Here is a 26,394-nt window from a genome sequence, read left to right on the forward strand (position 1 = left end):
TGAAAATCTCTCATCCTTCTGAGAATTCTGACATGTTTTTCAAAAGCAGTTCACAAATTTTAATCTTTTGACAAACTACCGTAGGTTCTAAAAAATTTTCATAACAGCAAATAAAAGGTAAAACTAAAGAAGTCTGTTGGTGAAACTACAAAGACTGGCCAAATTTTACATTTGTTTCTCTGGAATTAAGAAAAATAAATAAATAAAAGAAAATAAATAAATAAAAATAGCAATAAATTTAGAGATAAATAAATAAAAATCAGGACTTTTAGCAACCCAGTCTCATAATGAGCAGCCCATTGTATTTGTTATCTTCAACAGAAGCAGATATGTTAAATGCACTTTAATCATTTTTAAATTATTTTTGCAGGACCTGGATGTACCTTATTTGCACTTTACTTCCTTTTGTCATTAACAAATTGCTCCATAGACATGAGAAACAACAATCCTTGCATGCATACCCAGTGCGCCCATCTCACCTTGATAGAGTCCTCAACCTTTACACAAATAATTCAGACATCAAACACAAGCTTTACTGCAATGAGAGCACCAGGTTAGATCAAAGGCTGATGCACAACTGTTTATATAATCTACATTTCAGCTTTTACTAATTAAATCAATCAAGCATGAGTACACTTATGTGATTTTGCAGGAAGTGTTCCAGTTTCTTCTAACTTGTGTAAATGAACCAGTTTTCTGTGTTACTACTTGGAATAACTATCTAATCAGCAGCTTCACACTTCAACTAGGCACACAGCAGTGTGGGGGAAGTCTTAACTTTACAATATTGATGGATTCCTGCACTGCGGTGAATAATCAATATGGGAGACAAATATCTAAAAGATGTACACCTAATATATAGAAAATCTGTGGGAAGGCTTAGGTGAGTGGCAATTCTGCCCTTACCACTATAAGACTGTGAATAACTAATTTTAACTAACTTTTATGTTTGCTCTAGGATTGATTCATAACCGGGAGACAATCTGTCTCACTCCTAAGCAGTATGATGGCTTGACATTCTCATGACGATTATATTGCGTATAATTGGTTGGAAGGATGTCCTTCAGGCATCTGGATTACATTTCATGTTATTTGTATGACTGCTGTTGGTTTTTAACTTAACTAAGGCAGCATCAGCAGAATATGCTGTAAAAACAGATTTGAATCAGTTTACATTCTGAAGATAATCATCTTTTTGGCATTCATGTTAGCATCCATCACGACGTCCATCATTCTGGCTGGTCAAAATGATTCTTCCATTTGATTTAAATTTCTCAGAGGAAAAGCCCCAGTATAGCGTCAGTCCAAACAACCCCTCTGACATCAGTGATCCGACTGTTCGCCAAGCTGAACCAATAGCTTTTCTTGCCTCACTTTATTAAAACCTAATTTTATGAAATTGTGTGTTGAAAATTTATGTTTTTTATTACAAAAGTTTTTTTAACTATACAGTTTGTGGCCAAGCAAAATACCCTTCTGGCCAATTCCTGTAAAACAGCACTATTCCTGAACATCTGAGGGCAATGTGGTACATTATGTTAATGAAAGTAAATAAACATGTCATGGAAAAGTGGTGGCGTTATAAATATCATGAAATATTCAAGACTGTAAATGTTTAAAGTGCTATAAATCTGCTTTGGAACCATCATCCTTCTGACCAGCCACTAGTTTCACTCACAAATGAAAACTCACCTTTTTCAGGCAGCAATGATTGAAAGGTCACACCAAACCACCAGACCCTCTTTAAACGAAAATCAAAACTGTCCAGGGAACCACTTGTAGGCGAACTCAGCCATCTTCACAGAAATCCCGATAATAGTTGGACCCAGCACTATAATTACCAATTAAAGAACATGGCTGCCATGGTAGCATAGTAGTTTCTAAATACCACAAAATCCTAATTCAGACTCAAATCTTCATCAAGACTATTTGTGGATCATCTGTCCTCTATGGGAAGTTTTGAAAGCCAGGTGTCCAATTTTAGCATGCTATATACTGTATGTGCACCATGTGGTTCTGGTCCATCCAAACATTCACTCCCACTTGGGTAAATCTGATGTGGAATTTCCTTTGCATTAACGAAACATCATTATGTCGGTTCGGAGACCAAACAGCTTTTAAATGGAATGAAAAGAGCCGATTTGATTGGTTAAGGCAAATGTCGGCCGCAGACTCAACCTGCAAGGATGCATCGCTAATCAAGCCCGGTTTCCGAGCTCCAGCACAGGGGCCAACTGTGTCACAGGTGCCTCCTTCTGGATGTGCGTAAGTGGCCGCATCCTGTGCAACCTGCACAGCTGGCAGCACTGCACAACCATGCTCTGCTAATTTATCTTCTCTTCCCCACCAGCAAACAGGAAATGCATGAGGTTTCCTCCAATCTGTCTGAACTGTGTAATTGGTGAAATATAATTACTTTGAGTGTTTGTCTCTTCAACAGCTCCCCGAACATGATAAATTGTCCATTTCTGGTGTACGGCATAATTAAATTCGGATTTTTTTCAACAATTTTCAACCAAAATTGCCTCAGATTCTCATACAAAAAAGATAAAACGGAGGCTTTATGAACACTCAGGGATATTCTGCCACCCATGATAATCCTGTGTAATTCCCAGCAATTTCCTACTTTCAGAATGCAGCACAATGAAAAGCAATGTGGGGCAGTAAAATTACCACAAATCAATCCCTGTGACATCCCGCATTAAGCATCACAGGTTTCTGTTTTTTCCCCCTACTTTTGCTGGATGCTATCAAATTTAGTGCAGACCTACAGCTGGAAAACAGGATCTGTGCGACCGCATGTCGCAAAGAAATTACATCCCTACGGCACCTACCGGAACTGTTGCCCATGCTGGAAGTTGACATATTGTTAGCCATCTGTGTAGGTGAAGGAAAACCGAAGGTCATCTTGGTGAAGTTGTAGTTAGGCTGCTTCCCACAGAGCAGCATGTTGACGCTTCCAAACATGTCCTCCCGGAAATCCAGGGACTCTGTTGCCTTAAAGTTCATGGAGTTCCGCAGCCTGACCGCCTGGTTGTAGAAAAAAGACAAGGAGAAAAACTATTTCTACACAACATTCCTATCACCTTGAGGATATTTAGATTCTTATTTAGAGTGAGGATAATTAACACTAACATTCTCGATCAATGGCAGTGCATCTGCACTGGTTTTTCTCATTAGTGCCTCTGTGTCCACTGGATTCAGGTCCGCAGCTGAAGGAATCTTGAGGAATAATTGAAACAGAGAAATTAGCCACAATGCAAATATTGACAGTAAAATTATCAGCAACATTACAGAAGTCATGTCACTTGGCCAAACTGCACAGTGCCAGGAAAAAGTACATTTTACTTGCAGATGTTCACACTTGGTCAATGTTACCACAAAAAGCTTTTATTGTATTTTTGGAGGAATTTTATATGGACCAACACAAAGAGGGATTTTATTGTGGAGAAAAAAAGTACCCTACATTTGCATTCAGTCCAAACCAACCTTTTATTTTCAAAAGTTATCTAATTAGCATACAGTGTGGACTTGTGTGTAATTTAATCTCTGTAAATGTGCTTGTTCTGTGAAGACCTGAGGGGTTTATTAGAGAACCTTAGAGAACAAACATCATGAAGACTAAAGAACAGTGCTGTGGAAAAGCTTAAAGTAGGTTAGGTTAGAAGTAATGGATATTTGACTGCAAGCCTACCAACACTAGATGTTCACCCCAACTCACAGGACGTGTAAGGCAAGTATTTTTCAGAAAAGCAGCTAAGAGTCTTGTAGTAGTTATAGAGGAGTCACAGAGTTCCATAGTACATGAAGGAAAATTTGCAACAAGATGGCTATTAGCTGGATGGAGCTGAATACAGTGCAATTCTGGAATGAATGCTGTGTGAGGCTGCTAACTTGAAACTGTACAGTGGTAGAGTTTTGCCTTTCAGCAGGACAATAAACCAGAGCTAAAATGGAATGGTTTGGCTAGTCGCTGGAACGTCACAGTCATGTCCAGAGATTTCACCAGTAGATATGCAAGCAAGCAGAAACAAACCCCGAATGACTTGCTGATGTATTTATTGTGAAATGAGGTCGAACAGAAGATTAAAAGGGGTGCTGAACAGAAATGCACAAGACAAAATTGTATTTAAAAAAAAACAAAATGGAAAAAAAAAAACTATCCTCTCTTTATAAATTGTACTACCTTCTGTAGTACAATTATATTGAAGTGGTGGTAATGTGAATAAGAAAAAGGGGGGGAAAAAACCCACCTTTCATCCGTTCCCTCATCCTTTCCCATCCCCTTGTTCTTTTCTTTTACCATGGGAGTTCAAAACATTACAGCTCTTTGTCATGTTAAGGGGACGGAGAAGGGCCAGCTCGATCTGAACTTTTGAATTAAAATTTCCAGGGTCACACTCATTTTCTGCCAAACAGACTCACTAATATGCTTCCCTGATTAAAAAATATTTTCACTGGCACAAAAACCTTGAAAAATCTAGTTGTGCAACAGTATGTCTAGTATTTTAATTGTGTTTAGAAAACATAAAATTAAGCTGCTGTATATTTTTCCCAATTATTATAATGTGCAGTTTGATGTTTATTAATGTGCCATGCTTATCATTGTCAGTTTTCTTTACTAGTATATAACAACAAAAACTAGCATCATATTTCTTCTATTTTAGAAACACGGCATTGTTACAACCACCAAGATAACAGGTAGTTTAGTGTATTCCCCTAATTATGTAAAAGTACCATTATTGTATTTCATTCACAACCTTAAAAGGTAACATAATATACCGACCAGATTTTTAACAACATTTGGAAACATTTCAAATTGGATTGTATAAAACTTATATAAAAGTAGCTTCTTTTATTTCAGAGAATAATTATTTTATTCAGTCACTTCTCTGTGTTACTTTAAATTAAATGTCAAAGTGCACGGGGGGTAATAAGATTGCATCTAAATGTTTTGGTGGGTTACTACCTATGGATGCACCGATTTGAAAATGTGGGCAGATATTGTCATCAGATATTAATATTGCTGTTATGGCTGATAACAGATATTATAAAATATATATTTGATGTGTTTCCCTATCCTTTGGACACGCTATAAACGGCTGTCTTTCTGCTTCAGTTAAACACCCCCTAATCCTGAACTGCAATACGAACACTGTCTCCAAACAAATACCAAAAGACCAACCTCCATCCCTACTCCTCCACAAACACAAACAGAAATAAGATGGAAAAAAATATCGGCTATTAATATCAGCATAGATTCAAAATGACTAACAATATGTCAATTATTGTTGAAAATGGGAAAGAGCACATGCTCAGGTGGAGAAAAAGAGGTATGGTGCATTTGGGCAAGAATGGCAAATGCAAGTATTTGTTGCTACCACCACCAGTGAGGAGGATAAGAAGACAAATCTTCAGTGCTCAATGTTAAAGATCTGTAGCAAAGTTTTCATCACAAAATCAATCCTCAACAATAATAACATGCTTTTAAGGTTATGTGGCATCTTTACTACGATATGCCAGTCAACATGAAGGCTAGTTCATGTTCACTCATAAATTGATGTAATTATAACCTTTGTCTCAGCGGTGTTCAAACACGATTGTATTAGATTGGCATTAGAACTACTTAGCGTTCCTGTGACATTCTGAAAGCTTACAATATGAATGCGGTCAGGGGAAATAAATGGCACGCCCTTTTAACCACCATCAGATTCATGCATCAAGTGTCAGCGGTAGCCTTTATTAAGAGTGTTTGCTTCGTCTTTGGTGGTTTAACTCCCAAAGCATAGGGATGCATAAAGAACAATGGTCAAGAAAGTTGAGCATAGACGTCACGTCTGGGTAATATACAAAGGAGATTTATGAGAAACCATTTTTAGGAGAAAAAAATAAATAAACCACTTTGTACACACTGTTCAAATAAAAGCTTGACTTATTTTTAAATAGAGGGGGTATTTACTTTCATTGTTAATGAAAGAAGAAAATTAAAATGGAATTCACTGGAGTCTCCTAATTTTGAAGAAGACAGCGCTAAATCACCTGGTAATGATCAGTGGACGAGGAGTCCAATTAAGAGGTACATTAAGTCAGTACCATCACAAATCAGAATTGCTTTCTGGTTGTAAACTTCACTGTTCACAAGCTTTTGTTTTAGTGCAAGAATTAGGATGATATACGGTGCCTCAGAAAAATATCCCCTGAGATTTAACAGATTTCGTCACAATACAACTGCAAACTTCACTATGTTTGATCGACGTTTTGTATGATAGACCAACCCAGAGTACCGCATAATTGTTAAGTGGATGGAAAATGATAAGACGGTTTTCGAATTTTGTATTAATATAAATCTGTCAAGTGTCTGTCCCCAACTCTGGTCCTCAGGGCCCGCTGTACTGCATGTTTTAGATGCTTCCCCACTCCAGCAATCCTGATTCAAATGATTGCATTACCTCGTTAGCATGCGGTCAGTTGCTGCAGAAGCCTGTTAATTACCCATTCATTTAAGCCAGGTGTGCAGCAGCTGGGACACACCTAAAGCATGCCGGACAGTGGGCCCTAAGGACCAAGATTATGAAACTCTGATTTAGGCTATGGCTCTACCACATTTGTACTTACAGACACTAACATTTTTTCCCATTGCAGTACTGAAAGATGGGCGTCTGCCTCACAATCTGTCCACTTTGTGTTCATGTATCACAAAAAATCTCAAAAAAATGCACTAATGTTTGTTTTTGCAACTTAATGTGAAATGTGAAAAAATTCAAGGGATTTGAACACTATTGCAACTCATCACAATCTCATGTAATATCTTAAATAATGTGTATGCGACAGGATGTTCTGATAGTTCAGAACAACGTATTTATACGTCCTCCACACACAAAGGTGTAAAATCTACATCAAGATCAGTTTATAGACTCTGACTCCTTCCTTTGTCTATTTCTTTGTGCCGTTGTTGTTATCACCATCACTCAGCAATGTCAAGCTTTAAGTGTGAAGGCACTGATGTTCTTTTCCATCTATCTGCTTGAGGCGCTGAAGAGCTTTTCCACCATATCTTGTCTGGGCCTCTCTTTTTTCCATGTCTGAAAACGCCTGTGGGCTTAAATTGTTCAAAAAGCTCTCTCCTACGAACTTCCTGCCTTATCACTTATTTATTGGATTTTCTGTCCCATATATTTTCTCTCAAAGATAAAGTCAAAGAAAAGTGCAGGCTTTCATTATCCCCAAAGGAAAAGGAGGCAGATTTTAAAAATAAATTAGGAAAACATTTGCTTAAATGAGTAATTATTATGTAACTACATATCTTGAATAGGTTCGCAGGTGAAAAAACATATATACATCAACACCTATAACACTACTACTACAGTGTTATGGTACAGATGGGTTTTTGCTTGCAATGCTTAGCTTAGAGTATTCAGTGACAATTCTTCATATTTTCTATTCAGAGATTTTTTTACATTAATCAGACAGAATATGATTCAGAGAAGTTTCATTATCAACGCTGCACTCGACAAAATGCCCTTAAAATCACAACAAAGTTCAATGTATTTTACGAGAGTTTTATGTAAATGAGCAACACAATGTGGTACATAACTGAAATGGAATAAAAATGATTCAATTTAATATTTTCTTTTTACAAAAGACTCCCTCTTCCAACAGTTTTTAAAGGGACCTTTTGCTGCAGTTACAGCTGCAAATCTTTTCCAATCCGTAGTGATGGAAAATTCAATGACTAATACATTGATAAATATGAAAATTGGTTCAAAATTAATTACTGATGTCCAAAATGTGTGTCATCTAACATAGTTAGTCTGATTATGGTACATTACACCTGGCGTTGAACAGAATGTGATGAGAATGTCCTCATGTGTTGAGCAGTGAGTTTGACCTTTTTCCATCCAGGAAGCGGTTCATGATGCCTTGGGGCAGAACGAACAAGTAAAAAAAACTCTTTTGTGCCGTTTTCTATCAAACTCCTAAACCAGAGGAGGAATAAATGAACTCACCAGTGCAGATCACATTTTAGCTTTCTGTTATGCAATATGTGGAAATGTTTATGATGTTGTTATGATTGTTGTTCTTATGGGAGGCATCTGACACATTATGTAAAAAAAAATTTCCTTTTATATGGACAATAAAGTTTTTATCTTATCTATTTCAAAAAGAAATTGTAAAATACAAAAACTCTGAATGTGTTTGCTCAGCAGTGGTATAAACCTTGTCCACTGTTTTTTCACGGCCAGGACAAAAACCTTGGACTCCTCTTTAGTCCAAGGTTAAATCGTCAGTAAGATCTTCCTCTCCAACATACATTTTGGTCCTGCTGCTTAAAAATTAGGATCATCAGCCCAGAATGTCACCCTACCAGTGATGTCCCAGTTCTCCACGTGACACCGAAAAGACGCGTCAACCATGACAGCCCTACAGTGTACATAGGCTCTCAATTGTCTCAAGCCAAATCTTACTCCTCTGTGCCAACTGGCTAACTGGGGAGCTTTTTAACCACCTTGGCACCTCTGCAATAGTGATAAAATCGCATTTTGATAAGTCTTCTCCTTCTCCACAGAACACACGATGACCTGACTGAGGAGATACTTCAATTCCCTTCGACAATATTCTTAGTTCAGGACCACAGTTCCCCCTTCAAACCACTCAACATCTTTTCCCTTCCTGAGTCACTTAACGGTTTTCCAGAGCTTCCTGTAGGCCAACCAACTGTCTTGGTAGTGAATATGACTCAGTCTGATTCCATGTCCCCAACCTTCCTCAGTACTCATTTTTATTAGGGAGTAAAGGATAACAGAGGGTCAAAGTCAGATGCATTTTAATTTGTAAGGTATTTTAAGAGTCATGTGCCATTTTCTGTCCACTTTAAAGTTATGTACTATATTGTGGTCTCTGATAAAAACATAAATTACAAACTTTTAGCTTGTAACCTTGCAGCATCTAATTATGTTAGAGTATGAATAATTTTGCAAAACACTGTAAATGAGCTTGCAAACAGAGACCAGAAGAACAAACTAAATTAGCAAATTAGGAAAAGGCCTTTTAGTCAGTTCTTTTGTCTCTGACCGCAATATGTGCAAGAACAACAAATGTAACAACACCGATGTCTTTAATTTGAGGTTTTTGTCTGTTGATGTGCCTAAATATGATTAGTTTATCCAATTCGAGCACCAACCAGTGCTTTTAAAGCAGGCGCTATAAAAAAAGATGTTTAATGGGCCACACAGTGTTCAGTCACAATTTCTGTGATGCTTTCTGACAGCAAAATTGGGAAGAGGTGAAAGAAAGCCAATTTTACTGTTTATCTGACCAAAACACGAGGAGAGAATCAACCAAATGCAAATAAGACGTCAGCGCTCTGGTAAAAGTGATGACAGTCTTTTAACCAATTTATCAAATGATGGTCAAAATCTACAAACATTTAACTTTTTTAGAGCACTTTCTGTCTTTGCTCCAATTTTTTTAAGCGAGGAGCCATGAACATAAACTAATTCAGTTTTAGTCTTTCCTGGTGCAAAATAAGCCAACAGATTGAACCAGAAACATAAACAATGATCTTTATGATCATTGTTCATAAAGAAACAATGATCGAACATAACTTCTATAGGTCAACTCCGCATGTAAAATATGGATAGCTATGATTTAAGTTTTACAACTTAAAGAATTTTAAACTTAAAACTAACTAAAGGTTGGCTGTTTGTCAATAGTAGTATGCAGGTATAACCAGTGATCGGAATGATGGAGTATAACCTCTTGAAAACGGTCAATGTAGATATGCATTTTATTGGGGCCTGCCATGCAAAGCAATGGCAGGAACCTATTACTATTGTCGGAGAGAAGCGTCTCTTTATTGGGGCCTGCCATGCAAAGCAATGGCAGGAACCTATTGTTATTGTCGGAGAAAGTGTTTCTTTATTGGGGCCTGCCATGCAAAGCAATGGCAGGAACCTATTACTATTGTCGGAGAGAAGCGTCTCTTTAATATTATTATTATAGAACTTTATTTTTCTTCCGTAACCGTTAATGCGGCTCGTACCGCTGGGTGCACACCTACAAATGAGGTATCAAAACGTGCAGAAAATTCACGCCATTGGAGCTATTATTTTTGGTGGGATTTGGGGTTAACGTGGCGACATAATTCGCAAAAAACTACGAAAAAACCCCCATTATAAGTCAATGGGAAAAATCCTGGAAATACCCTATTTTTGAGGATTTGCTGTGTCGTCACAAATTCACCTAGAAATGCCATTCAAATTTCATTTTGTAGATACGTCTGTGATCTCTTCGAAAGTGAAGACGGCTCATCGATACCAGTTACGGTTTGTCCACAATTTGCCTCTAAGCGACCCAAAGTTTCTCATTTTTTCTAAAGTTAGAGTGCGTCTCTGGCTGCTTAGAGTGAGAGATGAAGACAACTTTTTCAGCCCAAATCATTTTTGAAATCGCCATCACGCCCACAAATATCGCACGATTAGTATCAAAATCGGTCCTGACATTGATACGCCTGTCTGCTCCGGTAAAATGTTTTCGAAATTTATCTAGACCGTACGGTTTTCTGTCACGGTGCTTCAGAGCAAAGTCATGCGACAGGATTTTCTGAGGCTGTCTGAGGCTCTCTCCCATGTATTTGAATAGAATTTCAGATCTGGGCACAACATTTCTTTCTCTCATCGCTGTAAATGCTCTGAGTGAGGTACAGATATGAATCTCGGGACTATCGCAGAAGACACATTGACCTGTCATACGCTCGAAACGCTTTTCGAATATGTATTACGGTTCCCGAACAAGAAGGATTTGTTTCCAATGCTTTTATTCAGTAAAGTGTGTTTGCTCAAACACACTTGTGTGTTTGAGAGCTCACAGCTCAGAGCTCACACCTGCTGAGACCATTATTTGCCATAGCAACGGAACTCAAGAGGCTATTGGCTGCTGATTTGGACTACGAATACGCATCGCTGTAGTTCTATCTATCCTCAGTTGAAACAGATCAGGACTGAGAACTGGCCTTTAGAACTACTGCTGCTATGGGCTGTATATAACTGATTTAACCCAGTAACTGTTACACATGGGATTAGTTTGGAACTTTAAAATGGAGCATAATAATAATTTCAAAATAAAAGCCTTGAATAGTTTTACATCAGGTAATTGCTGTTTTTGGCTTTATTTGACGTTTTCATCCAAAGCACTGTTACACATGGGATTACTTTGGAACTTTAAAATGGAGAATAATAATAATTTCAAAATAAAAGCCTTGAATATTTTTACATCAGGTAATTGCTTTTTTTGGCCGTATATGACTTTTTCATCCAAAGCAATGTTACACATGGGATTAGTTTGGAACTTTAAAATGGAGAATAATAATTTCAAAATAAAAGCCTTGAATATTTGTATATCAGGTAATTGCTGTTTTTGGCTTTATTTGACGTTTTCATCCAAAGCACTGTTACACGTGGTATTAGTTTGGCCCTTTGAAATGAAGCATTCTGAAAATTTCAAAATAAAAGCCTTGAATAATTTTACATGACGTAATTGCTCTTTTTGGCTTTATTTGACTTTTTCATCCAAAGCACTGTTACACGTGGTATTAGTTTGGCCCTTTGAAATGAAGCATACTGAAAATTTCAAAATAAAAGCCTTGAATACTTTTACATCAGCTACTTGTGTTTTGAGCATTATATAACTATTTTAACCCAAGGACTATTACGCATGGGATTAGTTTGGCCCTTTGAAATGAAGCATACTGAAACTTCCAAAATAAAAGCCTTGACAACATTTTAAATCGTACCGAAAGGTGCACGTCCGCCTCGCTTAACGTTCTTGCGGTTCTCCGCGTGCCACTGGTGACGTCGCGGCGTTCTTTGGCGTCGACGCCGATTTGTGGCGCGACGACGCCGGGCCCGAACCCCACGGGCGCGCCTTGGCAGGCCCCGGCTAAATTTCTTCCGAAATTTTCTAGTTGGGGCCTGCCATGCAAAGCAATGGCAGGAACCTATTACTATTGTCGGAGAGAAGCGTCTCTTTAATATTATTGGGGCCTGCCATGCAAAGCAATGGCAGGAACCTATTACTATTGTCGGAGAGAAGCGTCTCTTTAAGTATTATTGGGGCCTGCCATGCAAAGCAATGGCAGGAACCTATTACTATTGTCGGAGAGAAGCGTCTCTTTAAGTATTATTATTCTTTATTTTTCTTCCGTAACCGTTAATGCGGCTCGTACCGCTGGGTGCACACCTACAAATGAGGTATCAAAACGTGCAGAAAATTCACGCCATTGGAGCTATTACTTCTGGTGGGATTTGGGGTTAACGTGGCGACATAATTCGCAAAAAACTACGAAACAAACCCCATTATAAGTCAATGGGAATAATCCTAGAAATACCCTATTTTTGAGGATTTGCTGTGTCATCACAAATTCACCTAGAAATGCCATTCAAATTTCATTTTGTAGATACGTCTGTGATCTCTTCGAAAGTGAAGACGGCTCGTCGATACCAGTTACGGTTTGTCCACAATGTGCCTCTAAGCGACCCAAAGTTTCTCATTTTTGCTCAAATTAGAGTGACAGCCGCTCTCGGATCAGATCTGGGCACAACATTTCTTTCTCTCATCACTGTAAATGCTCTGAGTGAGGTACAGATATGAATCTCGGGACTATCGCAGAAGACACATTGCCCTCTCATACGCTCGAAACGCTTTTCGAATATGTATTACGGTTCCCGAACAAGAAGGATTTGTTTCCAATGTTTTTTTTCAGTAAAACGTGTTTGCTCAAACACACAATTGTGTGTTTGAGCATGTATGACTCACAGCTCACACCTGCTGAGACCATTATTTACCATAGCAACGGAACTCAAGAGGCTATTGGCTGCTGATTTGGACTACAAATACGCATCGCTGTAGTTCTATCTAACCTCAGTTGAAACAGATCAGGACTGAGAACTGGCCTTTAGAACTACTTGCTGCTATGGGCTGTATATAACTGATTTAACTCAGTAACTGTTACACATGGGATTAGTTTGGAACTTTAAAATTAAGCATACTGAAAATTTCAAAATAAAAGCCCTGAATATTTTTACATGACATAATTGCTCTTTTTGGCTTTATTTGACTTTTCCATCCAAAGCACTGTTACACATGGGATTAGTTTGGAACTTTAAAATGGAGCATAATAATAATTTCAAAATAAAAGCCTTGAATATTTTTACATCATGTAATTGCTCTTTTTGGCTTTATTTGACTTTTTCATCCAAAGCACTGTTACACATGGTATTAGTTTGGCCCTTTGAAATGAAGCATACTGAAAATTTCAAAATAAAAGCCTTGAATATTTTTACATCATGTAATTGCTCTTTTTGGCTTTATTTGACTTTTTCATCCAAAGCACTGTTACACATGGTATTAGTTTGGAACTTTAAAATGGAGCATAATAATAATTTCAAAATAAAAGCCTTGAATATTTTTACATCAGGTAATTGCTGTTTTTGGCTTTATGTGACTTTTTCATCCAAAGCACTGTTACACGTGGTATTAGTTTGGCCCTCTGAAATGAAGCATACTGAAAATTTCAAAATAAAAGCCTTGAATATTTTTACATCATGTAATTGCTTTTTTTGGCCGTATATGAGTTTTTCATCCAAAGCAATGTTACACATGGGATTAGTTCGGAACTTTAAAATGGAGCATAATAATAATTTCAAAATAAAAGCCTTGAATATTTTTACATCAGGTAATTGCTGTTTTTGGCTTTATGTGACTTTTTCATCCAAAGCACTGTTACACATGGGATTAGTTTGGAACTTTAAAAATTAAGCATACTGAAAATTTCAAAATAAAAGCCTTGAATATTTTTACATCAGGTAATTGCTGTTTTTGGCTTTATATGACTTTTTCATCCAAAGCACTGTTACACGTGGGATTCGTTCGGAACTTTAAAATGGAGCATGATAATGATTTCAAAATAAAAGCCTTGAATATTTTTACATCAGGTAATTGTTGTTTTTGGCTTTATATAACTGATTTTATCCAATGACTATTACGCATGGGATTAGTTTGGGCCTTTGAAATGAAGTTTAACAAAACTTCCAAAATAAAAGCCTTGACAACATTTTAAATCGTACCGAATGGTGCACGTCCGCCTCGCTTAACGTTCTTGCGGTTCTCCGCATGCCACTGATTACGTCGCGGCGTCCTTTAGCGTCGACGCTGATTTGTGGCGTGACGACGCCGGGCCCGAACCCCACGGGCGCGCCTTGGCAGGCCCCGGCTAAATTTCTTCCGAAATTTTGTTTTTCTAGTTATTCTTTATTTTTCTTCCGTAACCGTTAATGCGGCTCGTACCGCTGGGTGCACACCTACAAATGAGGTATCAAAACCTGCAGAAAATTCACGCCATTGGAGCTATTATTTTTGGTGGGATTTGGGCTTAACGTGGCGACATAATTCGCAAAAAACTACGAAAAAAACCCCATTATAAGTCAATGGGAAAAATCCTAGAAATACCCTATTTTTGAGGATTTGCTGTGTCGTCACAAATTCACCTAGAAATGCCATTCAAATTTCATTTTGTAGATACGTCTGTGATCTCTTCGAAAGTGAAGACGGCTCGTCGATACCAGTTACGGTTTGTCCACAATTTGCCTCTAAGCGACCCAAAGTTTCTCATTTTTCCTAAAGTTAGAGTGCGTCTCTGGCTGCTTAGAGTGAGAGATGAAGACAACTTTTTTAGCCCAAATCATTTTTGAAATCGCCATCACGCCCACAAATATCGCACGATTAGTATCAAAATCGGTCCTGACATTGATACGCCTGTCTGCTCCGGTAAAATGTTTTCGAAATTTATCTAGACCGTACGGTTTTCTGTCACGGTGCTTCAGAGCAAAGTCATGCGACAGGATTTTCTGAGGCTGTCTGAGGCTCTCTCCCATGTATTTTAATAGAATTTCAGATCTGGGCACAACATTTCTTTCTCTCATCACTGTAAATGCTCTGAGTGAGGTACAGATATGAATCTCGGGACTATCGCAGAAGACACATTGCCCTCTCATACGCTCGAAACGCTTTTCGAATATGTATTACGGTTCCCGAACAAGAAGGATTTGTTTCCAATGCTTTTTTTCAGTAAAACGTGTTTGCTCAAACACACAAAGTGTGTTTGAGAGCTCAGAGCTCACAGCTCACACCTGCTGAGACCATTATTTACCATAGCAACGGAACTCAAGAGGCTATTGGCTGCTGATTTGGACTACAAATACGCATCGCTGTAGTTCTATCTATCCTCAGTTGAAACAGATCAGGACTGAGAACTGGCCTTTAGAACTACCCGCTGCTATGGGCTGTATATAACTGATTTAAATCAGTAACTGTTACACATGGGATTAGTTTTAAACTTTAAAATTAAGCATACTGAAAATTTCAAAATAAAAGCCCTGAATATTTTTACATGACGTAATTGCTCTTTTTGGCTTTATTTGACTTTTTCATCCAAAGCACTGTTACACATGGGATTAGTTTGGAACTTTAAAATGGAGCATAATAATAATTTCAAAATAAAAGCCTTGAATATTTTTACATCATGTAATTGCTCTTTTTGGCTTTATTTGACTTTTTCATCCAAAGCACTGTTACACATGGTATTAGTTTGGCCCTTTGAAATGAAGCATACTGAAAATTTCAAAATAAAAGCCTTGAATATTTTTACATGACGTAATTGCTCTTTTTGGCTTTATTTGACTTTTTCATCCAAAGCACTCTTACACGTGGTATTAGTTCAGAACTTTAAAATGAAGCATACTGAAAATTTCAAAATAAAAGCCTTGAATATTTTTACATGATGTAATTGCTCTTTTTGGCTTTATTTGACTTTTTCATCCAAAGCACTGTTACACATGGTATTAGTTCAGAACTTTATAATGAAGCATACTGAAAATTTCAAAATAAAAGCCTTGAATATTTTTACATGACGTAATGAAGCATACTGAAAATTTCAAAATAAAAGCATTGAATATTTTTACATCAGCTACTTGTGTTTTGAGCATTATATAACTATTTTAACCCAAGGACTATTACGCATGGGATTAGTTTGGCCCTTTGAAATGAAGTTTAACAAAACTTCCAAAATAAAAGCCTTGACAACATTTTAAATCGTACCGAATGGTGCACGTCCGCCTCGCTTAACGTTCTTGCGGTTCTCCGCGTGCCACTGATTACGTTGCGGCGTTCTTTGGCGTCGACGCCGATTTGTGGCGTGACGACGCCGGGCCCAAGCCCGACGGGCGCGCCTTGGCAGGCCCCGGCTAAATTTCTTCCGAAATTTTCTTTCTTCTTTATTTTTCTTCCGTAACCGTTAATGCGGCTCATACCGCTTGGTGCACACCTACAAATGAGGTATCAAAACCTGCAGAAAATTCACGCCATTCCAGCTATTACTTCTGGTGGGATTTGGGCTTAACGTGGCGACATAATTCGCAAAAAACTACGAAAAAAACCCCATTATAACTCAATGGGAAAAATCCTAGAAATACCCTATTTTTGAGGATTTGCTGTGTCGTCACAAATTCACCTAGAAATGCCATTCAAATTTCATTTTGTAGATACGTCTGTGATCTCTTCGAAAGTGAAGACGGCTCGTCGATACCAGTTACGGTTTGTCCACAATTTGCCTCTAAGCGACCCAAAGTTTCTCATTTTTCCTAAAGTTAGAGTGCGTCTCTGGCTGCTTAGAGTGAGAGATGAAGACAACTTTTTCAGCCCAAATCATTTTTGAAATCGCCATCACGCCCACAAATATCGCACGATTAGTATCAAAATCGGTCCTGACATTGATACGCCTGTCTGCTCCGGTAAAATGTTTTCGAAATTTATCTAGACCGTACGGTTTTCTGTCACGGTGCTTCAGAGCAAAGTCATGCGACAGGATTTTCTGAGGCTGTCTGAGGCTCTCTCCCATGTATTTGAATAGAATTTCAGATCTGGGCACAACATTTCTTTCTCTCATCACTGTAAATGCTCTGAGTGAGGTACAGATATGAATCTCGGGACTATCGCAGACGACACATAGGCCTCTAATACGCTCGAAACGCTTTTCGAATATGTATTACGGTTCCCGAACAAGAAGGATTTGTTTCCAATGCTTTTTTTCAGTAAACCGTGTTGGCTCAAACACACAATTGTGTGTTTGAGCATGTATGACTCACAGCTCACACCTGCTGAGACCATTATTTACCATGGCAACGGAACTCAAGAGGCTGTTGGCTGCTGATTTGGACTACAAATACGCATCGCTGTAGTTCTATCTATCCTCAGTTGAAACAGATCAGGACTGAGAACTGGCCTTTAGAACTACCCGCTGCTATGGGCTGTATATAACTGATTTAACTCAGTAACTGTTACACATGGGATTATTTTGGAACTTTAAAATTAAGCATACTGAAAATTTCAAAATAAAAGCCTTGAATATTTTTACATCAGGTAATTGCTCTTTTTGGCTTTATTTGACTTTTTCATCCAAACCACTCTTACACGTGGTATTAGTTCAGAACTTTAAAATGAAGCATACTGAAAATTTCAAAATAAAAGCCTTGAATATTTTTACATCATGTAATTGCTCTTTTTGGCTTTATTTGACTTTTTCATCCAAAGCACTGTTACACATGGTATTAGTTTGGCCCTTTGAAATGAAGCATACTGAAAATTTCAAAATAAAAGCCTTGAATATTTTTACATGACGTAATTGCTCTTTTTGGCTTTATTTGACTTTTTCATCCAAAGCACTCTTACACGTGGTATTAGTTCGGAACTTTAAAATGAAGCATACTGAAAATTTCAAAATAAAAGCCTTGAATATTTTTACATCAGCTACTTGTGTTTTGAGCATTATATAACTATTTTAACCCAAGGACTATTACGCATGGGATTAGTTTGGCCCTTTGAAATGAAGTTTAACAAAACTTCCAAAATAAAAGCCTTGAGAAAATTTTAAATCGTACTGAATGGTGCACGTCCACCTCACTTAACGTTCTTGCGGTTCTCCGCATGCCACTGATTACGTAGCGGCGTTCTTTAGCGTCGATGCAAATTTGTGGCGTGACGACGCCGGGCCCAAACCCCACGGGCGCGCCTTGGCAGGCCCCGGCTAAATTTCTTCAGAAATTTTGTTTTTCTAGTTATTATTATTATTATTATAGAACTTTATTTTTCTTCCGTAACCGTTAATGCGGCTCATACCGCTGGGTGCACACCTACAAATGAGGTATCAAAACGTGCAGAAAATTCACGCCATTGGAGCTATTACTTCTGGTGGGATTTGGGCTTAACGTGGCGACATAATTCGCAAAAAACTACGAAAAAAACCCCATTATAACTCAATGGGAAAAATCCTAGAAATACCCTATTTTTGAGGATTTGCTGTGTCGTCACAAATTCACCTAGAAATGCCATTCAAATTTCATTTTGTAGATACGTCTGTGATCTCTTCGAAAGTGAAGACGGCTCGTCGATACCAGTTATGGTTTGTCCACAATTTGCCTCTAAGCGACCCAAAGTTTCTCATTTTTGCTCATATTAGAGTGACAGCCGACCTCGGATCAGATATGGGCACAACATTTCTTTCTCTCATCGCTGTAAATGCTCTGAGTGAGGTACAGATATGAATCTCGGGACTATCGCAGAAGACACATTGAACTGTCATACGCTCGAAACGCTTTTCGAATATGTATTACGGTTCCCGAACAAGAAGGATTTGTTTCCAATGCTTTTTTTCAGTAAAGTGTGTTTGCTCAAACACACTTGTGTGTTTGAGAGCTCACAGCTCAGAGCTCACACCTGCTGAGACCATTATTTGCCATAGCAACGGAACTCAAGAGGCTATTGGCTGCTGGTTAGGACTACGAATACGCATCACTGTAGTTCTATCTATCCTCAGTTGAAACAGATCAGGACTGAGAACTGGCCTTTAGAACTACTGCTGCTATGGGCTGTATATAACTGATTTAACTCAGTAACTGTTACACATGGGATTAGTTTGGAACTTTAAAATGGAGAATAATAATTTCAAAATAAAAGCCTTGAATATTTTTACATCAGGTAATTGCTGTTTTTGGCTTTATTTGACGTTTTCATCCAAAGCACTGTTACACATGGGATTACTTTGGAACTTTAAAATGGAGAATAATAATTTCAAAATAAAAGCCTTGAATATTTTCACATCAGATAATTGCTTTTTTTGGCCGTATATGACTTTTTCATCCAAAGCAATGTTACACATGGGATTAGTTTGGAACTTTAAAATGGAGAATAATAATAATTTCAAAATAAAAGCCTTGAATATTTTTACATCAGGTAATTGCTGTTTTTGGCTTTATATGACTTTTTCATCCAAAGCACTGTTACACATGGGATTAGTTTGGAACTTTAAAATGGAGCATAATAATAATTTCAAAATAAAAGCCTTGAATATTTTTACATCAGGTAATTGCTCTTTTTGGCTTTATTTGACTTTTTCATCCAAAGCACTGTTACACGTGGTATTAGTTTGGCCCTTTGAAATGAAGCATACTGAAAATTTCAAAATAAAAGCCTTGAATAATTTTACATGACGTAATTGCTCTTTTTGGCTTTATTTGACTTTTTCATCCAAAGCACTGTTACACGTGGTATTAGTTTGGCCCTTTGAAATGAAGCTTAACAAAAGTTTCAAAATAAAAGCCTTGAATATTTTTACATGACGTAATTGCTCTTTTTGGCTTTATTTGACTTTTTCATCCAAAGCACTGTTACACATGGTATTAGTTTGGCCCTTTGAAATGAATATTAACAAAAATTTCAAAATAAAAGCCTTGAATATTTTTACATCATGTAATTGCTCTTTTTGGCTTTATTTGACTTTTTCATCCAAAGCACTGTTACACGTGGTATTAGTTTGGCCCTTTGAAATGAAGCTTAACAAAAGTTTCAAAATAAAAGCCTTGAATATTTTTACATGACGTAATTGCTCTTTTTGGCTTTATTTGACTTTTTCATCCAAAGCACTCTTACACGTGGTATTAGTTCAGAACTTTAAAATGAAGCATACTGAAAATTTCAAAATAAAAGCCTTGAATATTTTACATGAAGTAATTGCTCTTTTTGGCCGTATATGACTTTTTCATCCAAAGCAATGTTACACATGGGATTAGTTCGGAACTTTAAAATGGAGCATAATAATAATTTCAAAATAAAAGCCTTGAATATTTTTACATCAGGTAATTGCTGTTTTTGGCTTTATTTGACGTTTTCATCCAAAGCACTGTTACACATGGGATTACTTTGGAACTTTAAAATGGAGAATAATAATAATTTCAAAATAAAAGCCTTGAATATTTTTACATCAGGTAATTGCTGTTTTTGGCTTTATATGACTTTTTCATCCAAAGCACTGTTACACATGGGATTAGTTCGGAACTTTAAAATGGAGCACAATAATAATTTCAAAATAAAAGCCTTGAATATTTTTACATCAGGTAATTGCTGTTTTTGGCTTTATTTGACGTTTTCATCCAAAGCACTGTTACACATGGGATTACTTTGGAACTTTAAAATGGAGAATAATAATAATTTCAAAATAAAAGCCTTGAATATTTTTACATGACGTAATTGCTCTTTTTGGCTTTATTTGACTTTTTCATCCAAAGCACTGTTACACATGGTATTAGTTTGGCCCTTTGAAATGAATATTAACAAAAATTTCAAAATAAAAGCCTTGAATATTTTTACATCATGTAATTGCTCTTTTTGGCTTTATTTGACTTTTTCATCCAAAGCACTGTTACACGTGGTATTAGTTTGGCCCTTTGAAATGAAGCTTAACAAAAGTTTCAAAATAAAAGCCTTGAATATTTTTACATGACGTAATTGCTCTTTTTGGCTTTATTTGACTTTTTCATCCAAAGCACTCTTACACGTGGTATTAGTTCAGAACTTTAAAATGAAGCATACTGAAAATTTCAAAATAAAAGCCTTGAATATTTTTACATCATGTAATTGCTCTTTTTGGCTTTATTTGACTTTTTCATCCAAAGCACTGTTACACGTGGTATTAGTTTGGCCCTTTAAAATGAAGCTTAACAAAAATTTCAAAATAAAAGCCTTGAATATTTTTACATCAGCTACTTGTGTTTTGAGCATTATATAACTATTTTAACCGAAGGACTATTACGCATGGGATTAGTTTGGCCCTTTGAAATGAAGCATCCTGCAAATTTCAAAATAAAAGCCTTGAATATTTTTACATGACGTAATTGCTCTTTTTGGCTTTATTTGACTTTTTCATCCAAAGCACTGTTACACATGGTATTAGTTTGGCCCTTTGAAATGAATATTAACAAAAATTTCAAAATAAAAGCCTTGAATATTTTTACATCATGTAATTGCTCTTTTTGGCTTTATTTGACTTTTTCATCCAAAGCACTGTTACACGTGGTATTAGTTTGGCCCTTTGAAATGAAGCTTAACAAAAGTTTCAAAATAAAAGCCTTGAATATTTTTACATGACGTAATTGCTCTTTTTGGCTTTATTTGACTTTTTCATCCAAAGCACTGTTACACATGGTATTAGTTTGGCCCTTTGAAATGAATATTAACAAAAATTTCAAAATAAAAGCCTTGAATATTTTTACATCATGTAATTGCTCTTTTTGGCTTTATTTGACTTTTTCATCCAAAGCACTGTTACACGTGGTATTAGTTTGGCCCTTTGAAATGAAGCTTAACAAAAGTTTCAAAATAAAAGCCTTGAATATTTTTACATGACGTAATTGCTCTTTTTGGCTTTATTTGACTTTTTCATCCAAAGCACTCTTACACGTGGTATTAGTTCAGAACTTTAAAATGAAGCATACTGAAAATTTCAAAATAAAAGCCTTGAATATTTTACATGAAGTAATTGCTCTTTTTATCCGTATATGACTTTTTCATCCAAAGCAATGTTACACATGGGATTAGTTCGGAACTTTAAAATGGAGCATAATAATAATTTCAAAATAAAAGCCTTGAATATTTTTACATCAGGTAATTGCTGTTTTTGGCTTTATTTGACGTTTTCATCCAAAGCACTGTTACACATGGGATTACTTTGGAACTTTAAAATGGAGAATAATAATAATTTCTAAATAAAAGCCTTGAATATTTTTACATCAGGTAATTGCTGTTTTTGGCTTTATATGACTTTTTCATCCAAAGCACTGTTACACATGGGATTAGTTTGGAACTTTAAAATGGAGCATAATAATAATTTCAAAATAAAAGCCTTGAATATTTTTACATCAGGTAATTGCTCTTTTTGGCTTTATTTGACTTTTTCATCCAAAGCACTGTTACACGTGGTATTAGTTTGGCCCTTTGAAATGAAGCATTCTGAAAATTTCAAAATAAAAGCCTTGAATAATTTTACATGACGTAATTGCTCTTTTTGGCTTTATTTGACTTTTTCATCCAAAGCACTGTTACACGTGGTATTAGTTTGGCCCTTTGAAATGAAGCATACTGAAAATTTCAAAATAAAAGCCTTGAATATTTTTACATCAGCTACTTGTGTTTTGAGCATTATATAACTATTTTAACCCAAGGACTATTACGCATGGGATTAGTTTGGCCCTTTGAAATGAAGGTTAACAAAACTTCCAAAATAAAAGCCTTGACAACATTTTAAATCGTACCGAACGGTGCACGTCCGCCTCGCTTAACGTTCTTGCGGTTCTCCGCGTGCCACTGATCACGTCGCGGCGTCCTTTGGCGTCGACGCCGATTTGTGGCGCGACGACGCCGGGCCCATGCCCGACGGGCGCGCCTTGGCAGGCCCCGGCTAAATTTCTTCCGAAATTTTCTAGTTCTTCTTTATTTTTCTTCCGTAACCGTTAATGCGGCTCATACCGCTTGGTGCACACCTACAAATGAGGTATCAAAACCTGCAGAAAATTCACGCCATTCCAGCTATTACTTCTGGTGGGATTTGGCCTTAACGTGGCGACATAATTCGCAAAAAACTACGAAAAAAACCCCATTATAACTCAATGGGAAAAATCCTAGAAATACCCTATTTTTGAGGATTTGCTGTGTCGTCACAAATTCACCTAGAAATGCCATTCAAATTCCATTTTGTAGATACGTCTGTGATCTCTTCGAAAGTGAAGACGGCTCGTCGATACCAGTTACGGTTTGTCCACAATTTGCCTCTAAGCGACCCAAAGTTTCTCATTTTTCCTAAAGTTAGAGTGCGTCTCTGGCTGCTTAGAGTGAGAGATGAAGACAACTTTTTCAGCCCAAATCATTTTTGAAATCGCCATCACGCCCACAAATATCGCACGATTAGTATCAAAATCGGTCCTGACATTGATACGCCTGTCTGCTCCGGTAAAATGTTTTCGAAATTTATCTAGACCGTACGGTTTTCTGTCACGGTGCTTCAGAGCAAAGTCATGCGACAGGATTTTCTGAGGCTGTCTGAGGCTCTCTCCCATGTATTTGAATAGAATTTCAGATCTGGGCACAACATTTCTTTCTCTCATCACTGTAAATGCTCTGAGTGAGGTACAGATATGAATCTCGGGACTATCGCAGACGACACATAGGCCTCTCATACGCTCGAAACGCTTTTCGAATATGTATTACGGTTCCCGAACAAGAAGGATTTGTTTCCAATGCTTTTTTTCAGTAAACCGTGTTGGCTCAAACACACAATTGTGTGTTTGAGCATGTATGACTCACAGCTCACACCTGCTGAGACCATTATTTACCATGGCAACGGAACTCAAGAGGCTGTTGGCTGCTGATTTGGACTACAAATTCGCATCGCTGTAGTTCTATCTATCCTCAGTTGAAACAGATCAGGACTGAGAACTGGCCTTTAGAACTACCCGCTGCTATGGGCTGTATATAACTGATTTAACTCAGTAACTGTTACACATGGGATTATTTTGGAACTTTAAAATTAAGCATACTGAAAATTTCAAAATAAAAGCCTTGAATATTTTTACATCAGGTAATTGCTCTTTTTGGCTTTATTTGACTTTTTCATCCAAACCACTCTTACACGTGGTATTAGTTCAGAACTTTAAAATGAAGCATACTGAAAATTTCAAAATAAAAGCCTTGAATATTTTTACATGACGTAATTGCTCTTTTTGGCTTTATTTGACTTTTTCATCCAAAGCACTCTTACACGTGGTATTAGTTCAGAACTTTAAAATGAAGCATACTGAAAATTTCAAAATAAAAGCCTTGAATATTTTTACATCATGTAATTGCTCTTTTTGGCTTTATTTGACTTTTTCATCCAAAGCACTGTTACACATGGTATTAGTTTGGCCCTTTGAAATGAAGCATACTGAAAATTTCAAAATAAAAGCCTTGAATACTTTTACATCAGCTACTTGTGTTTTGAGCATTATATAACTATTTTAACCCAAGGACTATTACGCTTGGGATTAGTTTGGCCCTTTGAAATGAAGTTTAACAAAACTTCCAAAATAAAAGCCTCGACAACATTTTAAATCGTACCGAACGGTGCACGTCCGCCTCGCTTAACGTTCTTGCGGTTCTCCGCGTGCCACTGATCACGTCGCGGCGTTCTTTGGCGTCGACGCCGATTTGTGGCGCGACGACGCCGGGCCCATGCCCGACGGGCGCGCCTCGGCAGGCCCCGGCTAAATTTCTTCCGAAATTTTCTAGTTGGGGCCTGCCATGCAAAGCAATGGCAGGAACCTATTACTATTGTCGGAGAGAAGCGTCTCTTTAATATTATTATTATTATTATTATAGAACTTTATTTTTCTTCCGTAACCGTTAATGCGGCTCGTACCGCTGGGTGCACACCTACAAATGAGGTATCAAATCGTGCAGAAAATTCACGCCATTGGAGCTATTACTTCTGGTGGGATTTGGGGTAAACGTGGCGACATAATTCGCAAAAAACTACGAAAAAAACCCCATTATAACTCAATGGGAAAAATCCTAGAAATACCCTATTTTTGAGGATTTGCTGTGTCGTCACAAATTCACCTAGAAATGCCATTCAAATTTCATTTTGTAGATACGTCTGTGATCTCTTCGAAAGTGAAGACGGCTCGTCGATACCAGTTATGGTTTGTCCACAATTTGCCTCTAAGCGACCCAAAGTTTCTCATTTTTGCTCATATTAGAGTGACAGCCGACCTCGGATCAGATATGGGCACAACATTTCTTTCTCTCATCACTGTAAATGCTCTGAGTGAGGTACAGATATGAATCTCGGGACTATCGCAGAAGACACATTGAACTGTCATACGCTTAAAACGCTTTTCGAATATGTATTACGGTTCCCGAACAAGAAGGATTTGTTTCCAATGCTTTTTTTCAGTAAAGTGTGTTTGCTCAAACACACTTGTGTGTTTGAGAGCTCACAGCTCAGAGCTCACACCTGCTGAGACCATTATTTGCCATAGCAACGGAACTCAAGAGGCTATTGGCTGCTGGTTAGGACTACGAATACGCATCACTGTAGTTCTATCTATCCTCAGTTGAAACAGATCAGGACTGAGAACTGGCCTTTAGAACTACTGCTGCTATGGGCTGTATATAACTGATTTAACTCAGTAACTGTTACACATGGGATTAGTTTGGAACTTTAAAATGGAGCATAATAATAATTTCAAAATAAAAGCCTTGAATATTTTTACATCAGGTAATTGCTGTTTTTGGCTTTATTTGACGTTTTCATCCAAAGCACTGTTACACATGGGATTACTTTGGAACTTTAAAATGGAGAATAATAATAATTTCAAAATAAAAGCCTTGAATATTTTTACATCAGGTAATTGCTTTTTTTGGCCGTATATGACTTTTTCATCCAAAGCAATGTTACACATGGGATTAGTTTGGAACTTTAAAATGGAGAATAATAATTTCAAAATAAAAGCCTTGAATAGTTTTACATCAGGTAATTGCTGTTTTTGGCTTTATTTGACGTTTTCATCCAAAGCACTGTTACACATGGGATTACTTTGGAACTTTAAAATGGAGAATAATAATAATTTCAAAATAAAAGCCTTGAATATTTTTACATCAGGTAATTGCTGTTTTTGGCTTTATATGACTTTTTCATCCAAAGCACTGTTACACATGGGATTAGTTTGGAACTTTAAAATGGAGCATAATAATAATTTCAAAATAAAAGCCTTGAATATTTTTACATCAGGTAATTGCTGTTTTTGGCTTTATATGACTTTTTCATCCAAAGCACTGTTACACATGGGATTAGTTTGGAACTTTAAAATGGAGCATAATAATAATTTCAAAATAAAAGCCTTGAATATTTTTACATCAGGTAATTGCTCTTTTTGGCTTTATTTGACTTTTTCATCCAAAGCACTGTTACACGTG

The 26,394-nt window shown here is 37.1% G+C and overlaps 1 protein-coding gene across 4 annotated transcripts in view; it reads right to left on the reverse strand.

Annotated features, from left to right (window-relative positions):
- LOC111610924 (ATP-binding cassette sub-family A member 1-like) overlaps positions 1 to 26,394 on the reverse strand; it is a 222,433-nt gene that overhangs the window by 158,347 nt on the left and 37,692 nt on the right. For all 4 annotated transcript variants that reach the window (XM_023346037.1, XM_023346038.1, XM_023346039.1 and 1 more), the window contains exons 8-9: positions 3,136 to 3,222; positions 2,835 to 3,030 (exon numbers count right to left, since the gene is read on the reverse strand). In XM_023346037.1, coding sequence (XP_023201805.1) covers positions 2,835 to 3,030; positions 3,136 to 3,222 — 283 coding nt within the window. The remainder of the gene's footprint in view (positions 1 to 2,834; positions 3,031 to 3,135; positions 3,223 to 26,394) is intronic.

This window comes from Xiphophorus maculatus, chromosome 14 (assembly GCF_002775205.1).
Source record: "Xiphophorus maculatus strain JP 163 A chromosome 14, X_maculatus-5.0-male, whole genome shotgun sequence".
NCBI lineage: Eukaryota > Metazoa > Chordata > Actinopteri > Cyprinodontiformes > Poeciliidae > Xiphophorus > Xiphophorus maculatus.